Raw genomic sequence first — 13,122 nt, forward strand, 5'->3', positions numbered from 1 at the left:
TGATGGTTGTCCAGTGTGTTATTCATTTCTTCTCCTCTTTGGATGAAGGCCCTGTAACATATATACATGTAATCTGTAACGTTTGATTATTGTGGTTTTGTTCAAACACAGTTAAACTGAGATTTAAAATTACATCTATTTGATAAAACAACACTCTTCATCATGTCCTCCGTGAAGCGCTGGCTGGGTGAAGGCTGCTGTGTTTCGTGATGGACAACATGCTCAGTCCTGTTAGGAATTGACATTGTCAATAAAAGGACCAGAGGCTGTTCTGGACAGGGCCCAAGATATTTTGCTGAGTGGAAGACATTTCTGCTGACTTGAGCACAGCGGTCATGACCTTCCTTTCCTGAAGATGAGTTTGCCGTGCTAGTCAAACTCTTTTCCAGGAATTCAAAGACAAACAGGTTTTTTTTTATTTTACATTTGCAGGATTTGCATCATATTTTGAATCGAATTGTTCTCTGTCTCCATCATTCTGAAACTGAAACACAACAGATTTTGACAATGACTGATCTTCACTACTGCCACATAAAAAGAGGCAAAAATTGTCAGATGTTACTATTTTGAATTTACATGACATAGGTGGGATAAACAGCATCACTAATCTTGAAACCTAATTTTGTTACACTGTGCTGGAGTAGAGTTCAGAGATTTAATGTTTAGGTGACAAATCTAAATTTAAATCCAGACCATAATAATGTGTGCTGCTCTAACTGAGCAGTCATGGATCCATAACATGCCAATTAAATGTCTTCAATACTCTGAAGTTAAATATTGGGCCAACAGAAGAACATTTACATTTTGTTAAGGAATAGCATCATAGGATAATCAACATGGACATGTACTGTAATATTATCATACAGTGTTTTAATTGATCTACTCCTGATCACTCTGTTCTCATTCCCTCCTCTTTCCTTCTTCTTTCACCCTATCAGCTCCACTCATCTATCCCTGGAAATGTCCTCCATCTCAAAGAAGAACATATTTTAAAAAAAAGTTTTAATATTTCTGACCATAAACTGAAGTTGTAAAAATATTACTTGCATATCTTATTTTCTTACATCTGCTCCACCTCTGCTCTTCCTCCTCTTTTCTTCAATCCTGTCTTGTCAACACATTTTCATCTCCTGTCAATGGAGGTACATTTGTCTCATTGTTATTTGTATGAACAGATTGATAATCAGTGAGTAAATGTGTAATCTATAAATATGGAACACCTTCCACAAATACAAAAATCTGATTCCACCCTGCAGCTAAGGGAAGGGCTGGCATGTGGAAAATAGGAGGAAATTAACGAACGCTATTCAGGCCCACCGCCAGAACAGTAATGGCCATCCGGAACGTGTAGTGTGCTTCAGGCCTGGTTGTGGGTTTTTTGGAAACCTCAAAACCAGTCGGACCGCACTTCAGCCGGATCTCTCTTGCTACTCTTTGCCAGAATAATTTGAATAACAGGATAAGAAAAGTAAACAAGGTAACAAACAAATGCAGAAACTTATCGCACCTGTGACAGTGTTGGAAATCAGGTGAACAGGAAACAGTGTGTGCAGGGAGGAACCAGAGGTGCACATATGGGCATCAGGCCGAAAGGCGCCAACTTTGATTTAAATGCGGAAGACAGAAAGCAGGAAGGTTGCAGTAAGCCCATGCCTGGCTCTGAGTACAGTACGCGGTCAACATACTCTGAAACATCCACTGTTATAGCTTGTTTGCAGGTACAGACAGGATATAAGTGCAACAGCGTCAGAGGCTTTGAACTTTTTCAGCAAAGTGGTTCAAGAAAATGTTCATTTCTTGATGCTTCATGTGAACAGTGTAACATTTACTGATCACAATATAAAATAGGCAGACACAAACGTTTGGATATCACGAACTAAATATCAGTATAAGGGAAACCATGATTGTAGTTTATATTCTAAGCATACATTTATAGTAATTACTGTAAAAGTATTAAAAGAGTTATTTTTGTGCCTCATTCCTTAGTGCACAGTGGGACTTTCAAATACATTTTGCAAACACACAAATTATATTTTGAAGAAGAAATATTTTTGAGCAAATAACGTAACCTGAGCAAACAAAAATCTCTTCTGTGCTAAATAAATTTATTTCTCAGGTTGCTATTATCCACATAATGGCACATTACTAATATGTGTCACTCAGTTTTAGTCAGTTGTATGAAAAGCCGCTAGGCCAAAAGTGAATACTTCACTTGCACATACATGAATACTATCAGACATATACTGTACATACATATAAACATATAGTTATGCATGTGTAGGACAGTAATATGAGAAGCCACCTTGGGCAAAGCTGAATACTTCACTTGCACATACATGTATACTATAAGATATATACATACATACTTTCATGCATATAGATACATACAGTTATGCACATAACTAAATATTCACTCTGTATGTATGTGCAAGCGTGTAGTATGTATGTATATTTAAAATTGATTCTCAAATGTCTGTTTGAAAATTGTAACTATTTAGGATATAGGATTTTCACAAATGCTTTTCATTTAGGATATTTCTAAACTAATTGAATGTATTCACAGATATGTTCTTATTCATGGGATTTGTTTTTGTATTTTTAGATCCGTTTTATATTTGCAAGATATTTTTGTGAGTTTACAAATATATTTTTTGTATTTGTGGAAGGTGTGGAACAAATGCCAGCTGCAGAATCAACTGAGACATGAAGTGCAGCCCTAACAGTTTATAGACCAGCATCATCATCCATAAGGAATAATGTCAAAATTGTCACATACACAGGGTGATAGCATCCAACTAGTGATAATACAAACCAGCAACACTTTGTTTTCTTTCCTGGAGCCTTGTTTCTTTCCTCATGCAGGTGCTTTGGTTAAACAAGGCCATATCAGCACCAGATGGAAATATGCAGCCTGTATGTGTTTCTGACATGCAGTACTGTCTAAAGGTTCACCACACCACAAGCTGAAAACATTCAAAGGCAGCTCTCTAACACACAAGTCTGACGTCTTCTGTTGTCGAGAACCTCCAACATCCAATATCCTTTGATGCATGTCAGCATAAAAGGGTCCATGTGCTCAGGGCTGTGTGAAAGTCAGAGCATTTGAGTGTGGAGGGGTGGTGGTTGTGTTTGATGCAGTAGGTCAGGCTGCACTAACTTTGCCTTACACTGAGGGATGATGTGCTGCTGCAGCTGCTTTTAATCTGTAAGAGCATTTGAGTGGGACACCAGATTGTTTATGTAGTCCATTGAAAAAGAGCTGGCACAAGTGTGTGTGTGTGTGTGTGTGTGTGTGTGTGTGTGTGAGTGAGTGAGTTAAGGGGGTGAGTGCAGCTCACAATCCATCTGTCCCTGTTTCTCTCCAGCTCAACATGGTGGCAGACAGTGAGGGGAGGCTGGGACAAACCTGAGTCCTTGTACTGATTTAATTAAAACACATCATTTGAACCTTTTTTTTGGCACAGACAACAACAAGCCCGTCCCAACAAACAACTCTGCAGACGAGAAAAAAAAAAAAAGCACCAGGCAATTAAAGTCTCATTTACTCATCAGCCAATTATTCACCCGAGCCTTTCTTGGATCCGTCTCGTGCAGCCCAGTGAAGCCTTTGACTACAAGCGGGTCTTTATTCAATGAGCGCCAGAACTGCAATGGGTGGAAAATTAGGCACCGAATGAGACACACGTAACACTGGTTTCTGGAGAAAAGGCCTTTCTCTTGCAGGTTAAAGTAAATCTTAAATGTAAAATAAAAGCAAAAGAGCCACATTAATTATCAATTTCTGATTATGTTTTATTAGCTTCTTATTCTCTTTAAATCTTGAAAAAGACAGAATCTTTAAAAACTAAAAATAAGTCAGTATAATAAACAATGGATAACAAAGTGTGGTGACAAAACTGATACACAGCCGTGTTATGTCAGAGATCCAAACATTTGAATACATTTTCTTTTTTAACAAAAGCTACTCATGTATCTGCCTGAAGCTCCTCTGTCATTGTTCTTTCATCATCCCACACTGTTGTTTTTTCCAAACATGACCCAGCACACTGTATTGCTTAGGTTGTACTCCTCCACAAATGATAAATTATAAACAGCCTGAAACCCCCCCCCCCCCAAAACAATCAAACAAAGACCCACAACTTGGTAAATTTATGCTATTTAAAGTCTGTTCTTGCATATTTGAAACCAGACATGATATGATAAAACATAATTATTTAGCAATATGAGAAACTTGCATTTCATTTGTATCCAAATGTGCAATGGAAAAAAAAGTCAGACCAAGCATAAAGATGAATAAAAAGTTAATAAACGAGTCTAAAGTTGAACAATTCTGTCTTTGGTTACAAAGTTACAAACAGGTGCACTGGGTAAAGCACAAAAAAAGTTTGACTTTGGTTCATATATGGACAGGAAAGTCTGAAGAATGTCTCAGGTTCAAATATGTCAGCTCAGTTAAGTAAAATGACTTTTACCCTTGGATACACTCATTTTGGGAATAGCTTTACACTTCTGTGGCCTAGCACCACTGACAGTTGCACCTTTAAGATGAATACTGCAGACAGCACCTCATGTCTGGTTGTAAAACAGACTGTTAGTGAGACAGTGCGGTGTGCAGCGAGTCTGAAAGATTATGATTTATCTTATGAGTCAAACCTAAATAACTTCAACAGGGCAGCCAGCTGACACAATCGTGTATAACTTCTCATTGTCACATCATTCACAACATTGTCAAAGAAACAAAAAAGATGGCATCTGCAGCAAAATTCAACAACTGATTAGTGATATTTCCCCAAATAATCAGCGCAAAAAGAACAATAAACCACAGGGGCAACAAAATATGTTTGAGACAGTTTTCTATTGTTGCAAAACAAAACAGAAAAAAAAAAAAAAAAAAAGAATCACACCAGCGGATAGAAAAGGTACTGTACCACTCTTGTACTCAATTCTGTGAGGCAAAATCAATAGTGTTACCAAGAAGTTGACTGTAAACCAGAGAGGAAAGAGATGTTATACAATTTCACACAGACTATCTGCTGTCTAGCTTTACCCGACAACATCACGTAGAATAGTGGTGGAAAAGCGATGCTGTCATGTGAGAGGACTGTCCACCTGTTAAATTTCTAACGCTTTAGTGTAATGTTCTCAGAGGAGATTCTCACTGAACTCTTTGCCAATGCTGTTAAAGCTGGAAAACAACTAGTCAATATACTGTGATAAAACATGTTCCTGTGCTTATCTGCAGAAGGGTGGAAACGATTTTTATTACTCACACTGTGAAGTTCATCGACAATTAAAATTAGACAATGGCAACAGCCATAAATTACTTAAATTCAAAGTTAAGCTTTCATACTTCTTAAATTGACACAGTTCCCCTTCAAGATGGAGTGCAAGTGAGCAGGATTGCTGTCAGACAGAGTTTTAAAACAAAGAGATGAAAACAGGCTGGAGGTTGAAAACCGTGGCCCGTTTAATTTTAGTGTTGCTTCTCTGTTCCAGACACTGGAGGAAACAGGAACTTAGCTGACAGCTGTGACCTACTGGTGTGAGACATAAACAAGACTGAAACAAAAAGGACAGGGCTTACAGACTCTCAGATATTCCACTAAACAAAGGAGCTGGAGGTATTTTCTTTCTGAGGCTGTTGAACGTCAGTCGTCCTTTAACGCAGCCAATCTCGCTCCGTCTCTGGGATGCAAACGTCTTCTATAAAAGACTGAAAACAGCATGGTGGATCGACTGGAGCAAAAAGGCAAAAGTTTGTGACGGCTCACCAAACTCCAGAGTTGGTCTGTACCTCAGTTATGGGATCATAGTTTGGTTCATTACTAAAAAAATCCTCACACTGGATGAATATGATTTCATATCTTTGCTCAAAAGGATCTGAGGAGATTTAACTGACTGTATATAAAAACAAACAAAAAAGAAAGACACATCTAACGTCTAAAGGAGGGTTACCTGAGCAAAATGTTCAGTATGGTGAAAAACAAACTCAACTCTATGTATCATTTTCATTTTCCCTAAGGGCTAGTCACCAGTTTTGTCCACCCCAAAACCTACATATATGACATGGACAGGATAATAGAGACACCGTTCAGTATGATGCAGTCCAATACTACACCATCAGTTACTAGAAAATGAAGTTAAATCATCCCCTTTTAAAACAGAATTTACTGGAGGGCTTTTTATTGGACTGCATTACGTTGTACAGGTGTTACTGATAAAAACTGGTGGCTCAATGTAGAGAACTTAGTAACAAACTTGTTCGCTGATTTAATGTGTGATTAGAAAACCAAAATATTCTCCAACACATGTCAAGAGTCCGACATGCTTCACCATTATCCATTTGGGTTAACAGCAGAAATGAAAGTTACACACTAACTGAACGAGTAGGCTGGAAAAATTGACAGATACTTTCCATGTGGACCACAATATAATTGACCTACACGAATATTTATCAGATTGTTGTTCTGTTAACTCTCCCCCCCCATTTAATTTCAACAAGTTCATTTTCCTGTGACACTGTCCACATTATTGCACAGTATAGGAATATACGCATCTGCTGCCACCTAACACATGGCAGATGTACTTTTATAGTTTCTTCTACGAAACAACAGTCTAAATGCAATTTAACTCTATCACACTCACACACTTCTGATGTCTATGAACACACTCCTCCTTTCCTCTGTGTCACATCAATCCATGGTCAATTAAAGGCATACTACGCCCTGAAAACAGAGCACTACAGTATGTGAAACAGTACACCCCTGGGCGCTGTGGTAAGCTGAGGGATGGTTTAGATGACTCTTCAAAACATTTCCATCTTGGACACACAGAGGTGAGGTTTTAAGTGGACCAGGAAAAAAGGTAATGATGACGATTGCGGTGGTGGTGATCGTCAGGCATGTTGTACCGCCAGCTCCTGTCCTATGAAGCGGCGTAGACGCTCCAGATACTGGCTGTACAATTCAATGTCGTTGTGTCCTGCTCCCTCCACCCAGAGAGGCTCCACGGCCTTGGGACAGCGCTCGAACAGAGCCAGGCCGTGGGAGAAGTCGATCACCTCGTCCTCTGTCCCGTGGATGATGAGCACTGGAGATGTGATTTTGGACACTTTCTCAATGCTAAAAAGAGGAATAAGAAAAGAAAGGACATCAGATTTCAGAGAACACAAGAGCCAGCTCAACAGTGATGTACAACTGGACTCATAAAGCTCTGGCTCTGTGGATCAGGTCATAAAATGTGACACTCTAATGGGTCAGTGTGCTTGTCTGAAAAACTCAATAAAGAATGTTATAGATTAAATAGAGATATATTAATGGATCAGTGAAGCTTCATTTTTATAAGGACTGCAACAGTAATTTGTTTTGGGCTCTAAAGCCCATTTACTGCTTTAAAAGTAGATAAATATCTTTGTGTTATTAGTTTTGGTACCATATGTAGCAGTCCACTGACTGATTAATAAGGTTTTTATTGCCTGAGTGCCAATAATTGATCATATATGTAGATTTAGGTTAGGTAAGAGCTATATATATATATATATATATATATATATATATATATATATATACAGTATATACACACACACACACACACACACATATATACATACATATACTGTATATCTAAAAAAAAAAAATCAAACAGATGCTTACTTCTGCACCAAATCTTGAAATCATAATCAATTCAGCCAATGGAACACCGACATATTTTATGTAGAAACAGGAGAGGAAGATACAGACTGATACGCTGAGGAAGGCGGGATGCCAGCTGCCCACTCTGAATCTGAACAACAGGCGAACACTGGAGGCTTTATCAGCTCACTACACACACACTGAGGCATTCCCTGGTTTCCTACCACCTCTGCTCCTCACTCACTTGTACCATCTGGGACTAGACTCTGTGTCAAGGCTGGCGTTGGCTGCTACTGACCTTCGTCAGACTCAGTCACTAAAACTAAACTGACAACAAGAACAGCAGGGATAGAGCCTCGCTAATGATAGCATTACTCTGTATTGTTATTGTCAAGCCAAGGGAAGTGTTTTGTGGCCAAGGTTTAAAAATAAAAAGTTAAAACAGTTACAACACCCATTTTACAACAACACACAAATGTGTTGTCTTGTTTGCTGTCTTTAACATACATTCTGTGCATAGGCATTAACAGTGTATGCAGTAGATGTTTATACAAATTTTATATTGATGTACTAATTCACTTTCATTCAGATTAAAATGATGGACAGCACTAGGGCCCATTGACAATTCCCTTCCAGTCTCAAATTCAATTTTACCTTTGCTAAAATTACTCTATTACTCTACAACATCCCATTCTAATCAACACTTTAGTGTCAAATTATTTTTGCTTTTCGTGCTTCTGAGCTATAAACATGTTTCCCTGACTGCATCCCCCTGGAAAGAGCAATTGTGGCTGGATATTTTAGGCCGCTGTGGTACATGCCTTTCGCATGTTTGAATGGACTATAGAAGATAAATAATACAGTAGTTGTCAACATGAACGGCCTCTACTTCTATTTAGTAAAAACCAACAACAATGTTATTCTCAAATCGGCCAGATTTATTCCCTGTGGCAGTAGGGGTGTAACGATCCTGAAACCAGGTCTGAAACTGTGATACAAACATTCACGATCTCGTATCGCAATACCGAAAGACAGAACTGTGTAATTATTATTCTATGTTAAGTTAAGGCAAGCTCTGTATTTCTTAAACATTACACAGTAGACCAATTTTATTGCCTTCCAAATACGTGTGTCACATGACTGTTCCAATCCTGATCAAGTGATCATGCCTGGGGTAATAGTCAGCATTATGGGAACATTTTGGTCACCTGTTAAGGTCTACACATAGTTGTATACATTTCCAGTTGTAGGATTTCTTTTATACAAAAATAAAAATCTTTTGCAATACAGTAATTATACTGTGCACTAAAACACAAATTCAAATGAGACTTACTTGGGGAAAGCGTCAAAGCAGTAGGTCTTCTTTGTGTCAGGAAAGGCCACTCTCATTCCAGAAGTTAGAGGTGAGTGAAGAACAACGGCAGCACACTCATACCGTGATGCCAGGTCTACAGTGGGAACTGTACCAATGCTCTGTCCATACAGGATGATATTCTCTGGGCTAATGCCATACCTGGTTACAACCAAAGACACAGAAAAACCTCATAATATGGGTACTCTTACTCAGTACTCTCTGGTGTTATGTTTTCCCAGGGTTACAGCCACATTAAGGCAGGTCCGTTTTCACTAATGACACACTTTATTACACCACAGCGTCCTTAACAGACATCATTCACCCCTTCTTCACATCTTCATCTTTACTTGACCCTCACCTGCCTCGATTACTTTTTCACCCTTTCTTTCTTTTTCTTAGGACATATAATCAATCCACATTGGAATTCATCCATATTTTTAATATGGCTTGATTTATGCCTAATCTAAACAGTGTGTCCTTTCTTGGCAGAGCAAGTGAGCACACAGTATAATAAATCATCCCTTGAAGGACACATATGGGACAATTATATGATAACATACCGTGTACGCAGGGCGTGCCAGGCAGCATCTATGTCTGCATAGAGGTTCTTCTCAGAAGGCTTGCCAGTGCTGACACCGTAGCCTGAGTAGTCGTAGGAAAAGATGTTGCAGTTGATGCGAGTGCCGAGGCCGATGTAGAAGCTGCTCATCTGGCCCAGGTCGACTGCGTTACCATGGGAGAAAAGCACTGTAAATCTGAGGGGATACACACACAGAGAACAACTTAGAAGATGGTCAAACGAATATAGATTTAGACACATATTCAAAGATTTCTATCTCCAGCAAGTATGTCAGCTATACTAGGAAACATAGCATACATAAAGTCTATAGACAATTATAAATTATTCTATGATTCCCATTGTTACATGAGAAATGTCCTTACTTATTGCCAACATGCCTGCATTTTATATTTCAGCTAAATATGCAAGCTGTATCCTTTATATTTTTTAAGACAGTACTGCTTTTTATGGGATCAAAAATGACTAGAAAACACCACTACTAAATGAAACAAATGACAATGAAAATTTTTCATAGTTCTACTGAACTTATGAAGCAGAATAGAGTCACATGAAGGATAAACATTAACATTAAAAACAAACACAAACAAGCAAACCATTATAAAATCTGACCTGGTAACTACGCTTAAATCATCCATAAACAAACTGTTGTTAAGATAAACATAGAAAGGTCACTAAGACTCCACACCAGACACATCTTTGACTTAAAGCGCTGCATGTTGGAGGATTAGTTTACCACGATGGACTCATGTCAAATGACTCTTACTTCTAGACATTTTGTACAACGTGAGAAGCAGAGTATCCACTATAAACGCTGGGTATTCTAGCCCTTGCCTTTTATTCATGAATGCATGTTGAGCTCTCAGAGAAATCTGATAGGTTTTTAAGACTGTTTTGAGATCCTCCTTCAATGGTTTTGTTTTTGAACCCATATGACCCGTGGCTTTGCTCTTGGCCTTTACACTCAGAATGTAGCATAACAATGACTCTGCCATATCACGTCGAGTTTCAATTCATTTTTGTGTAACACTAGATTGACATTAATACAAGATAGATGGTCTGTAACACAAGCCGGTCTATTTCTTTTTAATTGATTTGGTAAATTAATCAGCAGCTGCACAGTGCAGCAGGATGAGTGTCAAACTGACATTAAATACTTACACATCTCATAAAATACAGTTTAACTTAGGAAAAAAGACCTCTCATAAAAAAAAAAAAAAAACTCTAACAATCACTGCCAATAATCTCAGTGACACACACCTACAAGAGAGAAAGCTAGACAGCTGAACATGTTTTGTCTCTGACTCACTGAAAACTGATATCGTTATCATAAACCCGAATCCCCAAGCACAGGGTAGCACTTCCTACAAAACTACAAGATAAAAAAAATGGAAAAATGATCTTGAAAGCTGTTGAAAATGGATGGCAGTGAGCTGAAACTGTTTGACTCGGCTGAGTCAACAGGGAGACAAGTAAAGGAAGTAGACCTGGATGTACATGGGAGAAGACTGACAAGAAAAGGCGTAGAAACAGAAAGTGTGATATGACTGATGAATGGGAAAGGTCAAGCCAGCCACGATCCATCGTACACAAACAATCAGTTAGAATTGACACTGACTGGAAACCTGACTGGTAAACTATTCAAACTACCTACCTGGCATTAGGAACACAGCGAATGTACATACAGCCGACTCTGTTCCCCCGACTGGATCGAGTGAGGAACACCTCTGTCATGTCCAGTTCTCGCTGTGAATACTGAAACTCTGCTCGCTCCGTCAGGTGAAGCTTCCATCTCCCCTCCACAGCCCCGGCCCCTCCACTTCCAGCGACTGACGCACCGCTCCGCGCCCGCAGACTTGATGTCCCTGTTGTCCCCGTCGCAGCAGGGCCTGCATCTGGGTCGGGAAGAAAGGTGTACGTGGGCTCAGGGGGCAGGAAAGCGAGCTTGGCTGCGATGCGGCTGGGGCAGGGCGGGCAGCAGAACAGGCAGCAGAGCTCACTGAGCGAGAGGCCATTCATCCTTCACTGTGCAGGAGGAGGACAAGAGGGTCACTGTGCTGATGCATCCACAGCATCCCAGTGTTAACACAATGAGATACTTATTACAATGTAATGTACGAGACTCTCAGTCCAAGTGTGAAAACTATGGTGATAAAAATGTTTCTACAACAGCAGCTTTGTAACATGTGAAGACTGTAAGCAAACAGATACTGGCTCTGATCTCTTTATGACTTTAATGATTTACCAGGTAATAACATTTAATATTTTCTGGTTACAAATATTATAAAGATCAAACAAGACTACAAACAGCTATTATCTAGTTTTGGTAAATCTCCAGAATATTTTCTTGATTAATCAATTCATTTTATTATAATGTCAGAAAACAGTGAAATGTGTGTCACAATTAAATTTGCCCAAAGTGATGTCTTCAAAATACTTTTTTGTTTGACAAACAGTCTAAGACCCAAAAATATATAGTTTACTATCACATAACACAAAGAAAAGCAGGAAACGATCATAACTGAGAGGCTGGAAACAATGAATGTTTGGCAAAATTACAATTTTCAAATATTGCTGATTATTTTTTTGTCGATCAACTAACTGATTTATTGTTTGAGCTCTAAAACTGAATAACCATAATTATTGTAACTTGTGACTTAACTATAGTTAATAATTAACAGAGAAGCCATATAATTATTATATGACATCAGTCCAAACATACAATACATGTATAAGACAACAGCAGGCCTACCTGTTGAACTGAAGAGCTTCGTCTAAGCAAAAATGAGCAGCAACAAAAATTAAAAAACGAGCAAGACTTCCTCCACTTCAGACAAATTCAAACACAGGATACTGTTTAAGTGCCCTGTCAGCAGAAGCAGGAAAAAAGTAGTGGAGCCAACCAGCTGACTGAGTGAAGTGTTACTATTTACAAAGTATCTGCTGTGTTTTCTGCGTGGTGACTGAAGTCCAGGTCACAGCCATTTTGTCCACTTGCTGAGATGTTCACGAGTGATTTTCAGACACGATGTCTTGGACAAGAAACCGATGATTGTTTCCTCAGTTTCGTTCTTGTGTTGACAGTGAGGAACAGGCGTTTCCAGTGCAGTCTTGACCTCTAAGTGACCAAAAAAAAGCGAGCGTTTTCCAGTTACAATCAAACAAGCATAAAGCTGCTTCCCCCTGTGATGTATCGAGAATAACGGTGACTGTGTGTCATATTTTACCGGAGAGAGAAGTTTATCTGTCTGCGTGTACCAGCTAAACGCGACGCTGGCTTAAGCTAGCAAGAAGACATAAAACACGACTGCTCAGCTAAAACTGCGCTCATTCACGGACACCCGGCGTACAACACCGTTAAAACACGGTTCCCGGCGTCTGCATTGGTCTGCGTGAATCCTCTGGGGAAGGTGCTGGCGTCTCCCGTCACTCTATGTCATTTAAATTAATCCATATATGTGCGGTGTTTTCTTACTTCTCTGCTGTTTCACCGCATCAGGAAGCGACAGCTGACAGGATGTGACGTAAGGAGTTTCCATTGGACAATTAAGGGAAACTTG

General features: G+C 39.2%; 1 protein-coding gene across 2 annotated transcripts; it reads right to left on the reverse strand.

The window, feature by feature from the left end:
• Positions 1 to 3,767: 3,767 nt before the first annotated feature.
• Positions 3,768 to 13,063, reverse strand: abhd17ab (abhydrolase domain containing 17A, depalmitoylase b). Of its 2 annotated transcripts, none has more exons than XM_056379185.1 (5): positions 12,315 to 13,063; positions 11,217 to 11,587; positions 9,546 to 9,740; positions 8,965 to 9,144; positions 3,768 to 7,121 (listed from the first exon to the last, which is right to left on the reverse strand). In XM_056379185.1, the coding sequence occupies exons 2-5, from the start codon at positions 11,579 to 11,581 to the stop codon at positions 6,896 to 6,898; spliced, it is 966 nt and encodes a 321-aa protein (XP_056235160.1). In that variant the 5' UTR covers positions 11,582 to 11,587; positions 12,315 to 13,063; the 3' UTR covers positions 3,768 to 6,895. The 2 variants fall into 2 exon arrangements, with proteins under 2 accessions (XP_056235160.1, XP_056235161.1); XM_056379186.1 differs by having other exon boundaries at positions 11,217 to 11,619.
• Positions 13,064 to 13,122: the final 59 nt, after the last annotated feature.

Source organism: Seriola aureovittata, chromosome 6, assembly GCF_021018895.1.
Source record: "Seriola aureovittata isolate HTS-2021-v1 ecotype China chromosome 6, ASM2101889v1, whole genome shotgun sequence".
NCBI classification, from domain to species: Eukaryota; Metazoa; Chordata; class Actinopteri; order Carangiformes; family Carangidae; genus Seriola; species Seriola aureovittata.

What these genes read in the sequence shown, in the direction of transcription:
- abhd17ab (XM_056379185.1), bottom strand. Translation starts at nt 11,581, where the DNA reads ATGAATGGCCTCTCGCTCAGTGAGCTCTGCTGCCTGTTCTGCTGCCCG. An exon ending in CGCTGTGTTCCTAATGCCAG is followed by an intron (nt 9,741 to 11,216) that starts GTAGGTAGTTTG and finishes GTATCCCCTCAG; the next exon opens with ATTTACAGTGCTTTTCTCCC. An exon ending in TGGCACGCCCTGCGTACACG is followed by an intron (nt 9,145 to 9,545) that starts GTATGTTATCAT and finishes GGTTGTAACCAG; the next exon opens with GTATGGCATTAGCCCAGAGA.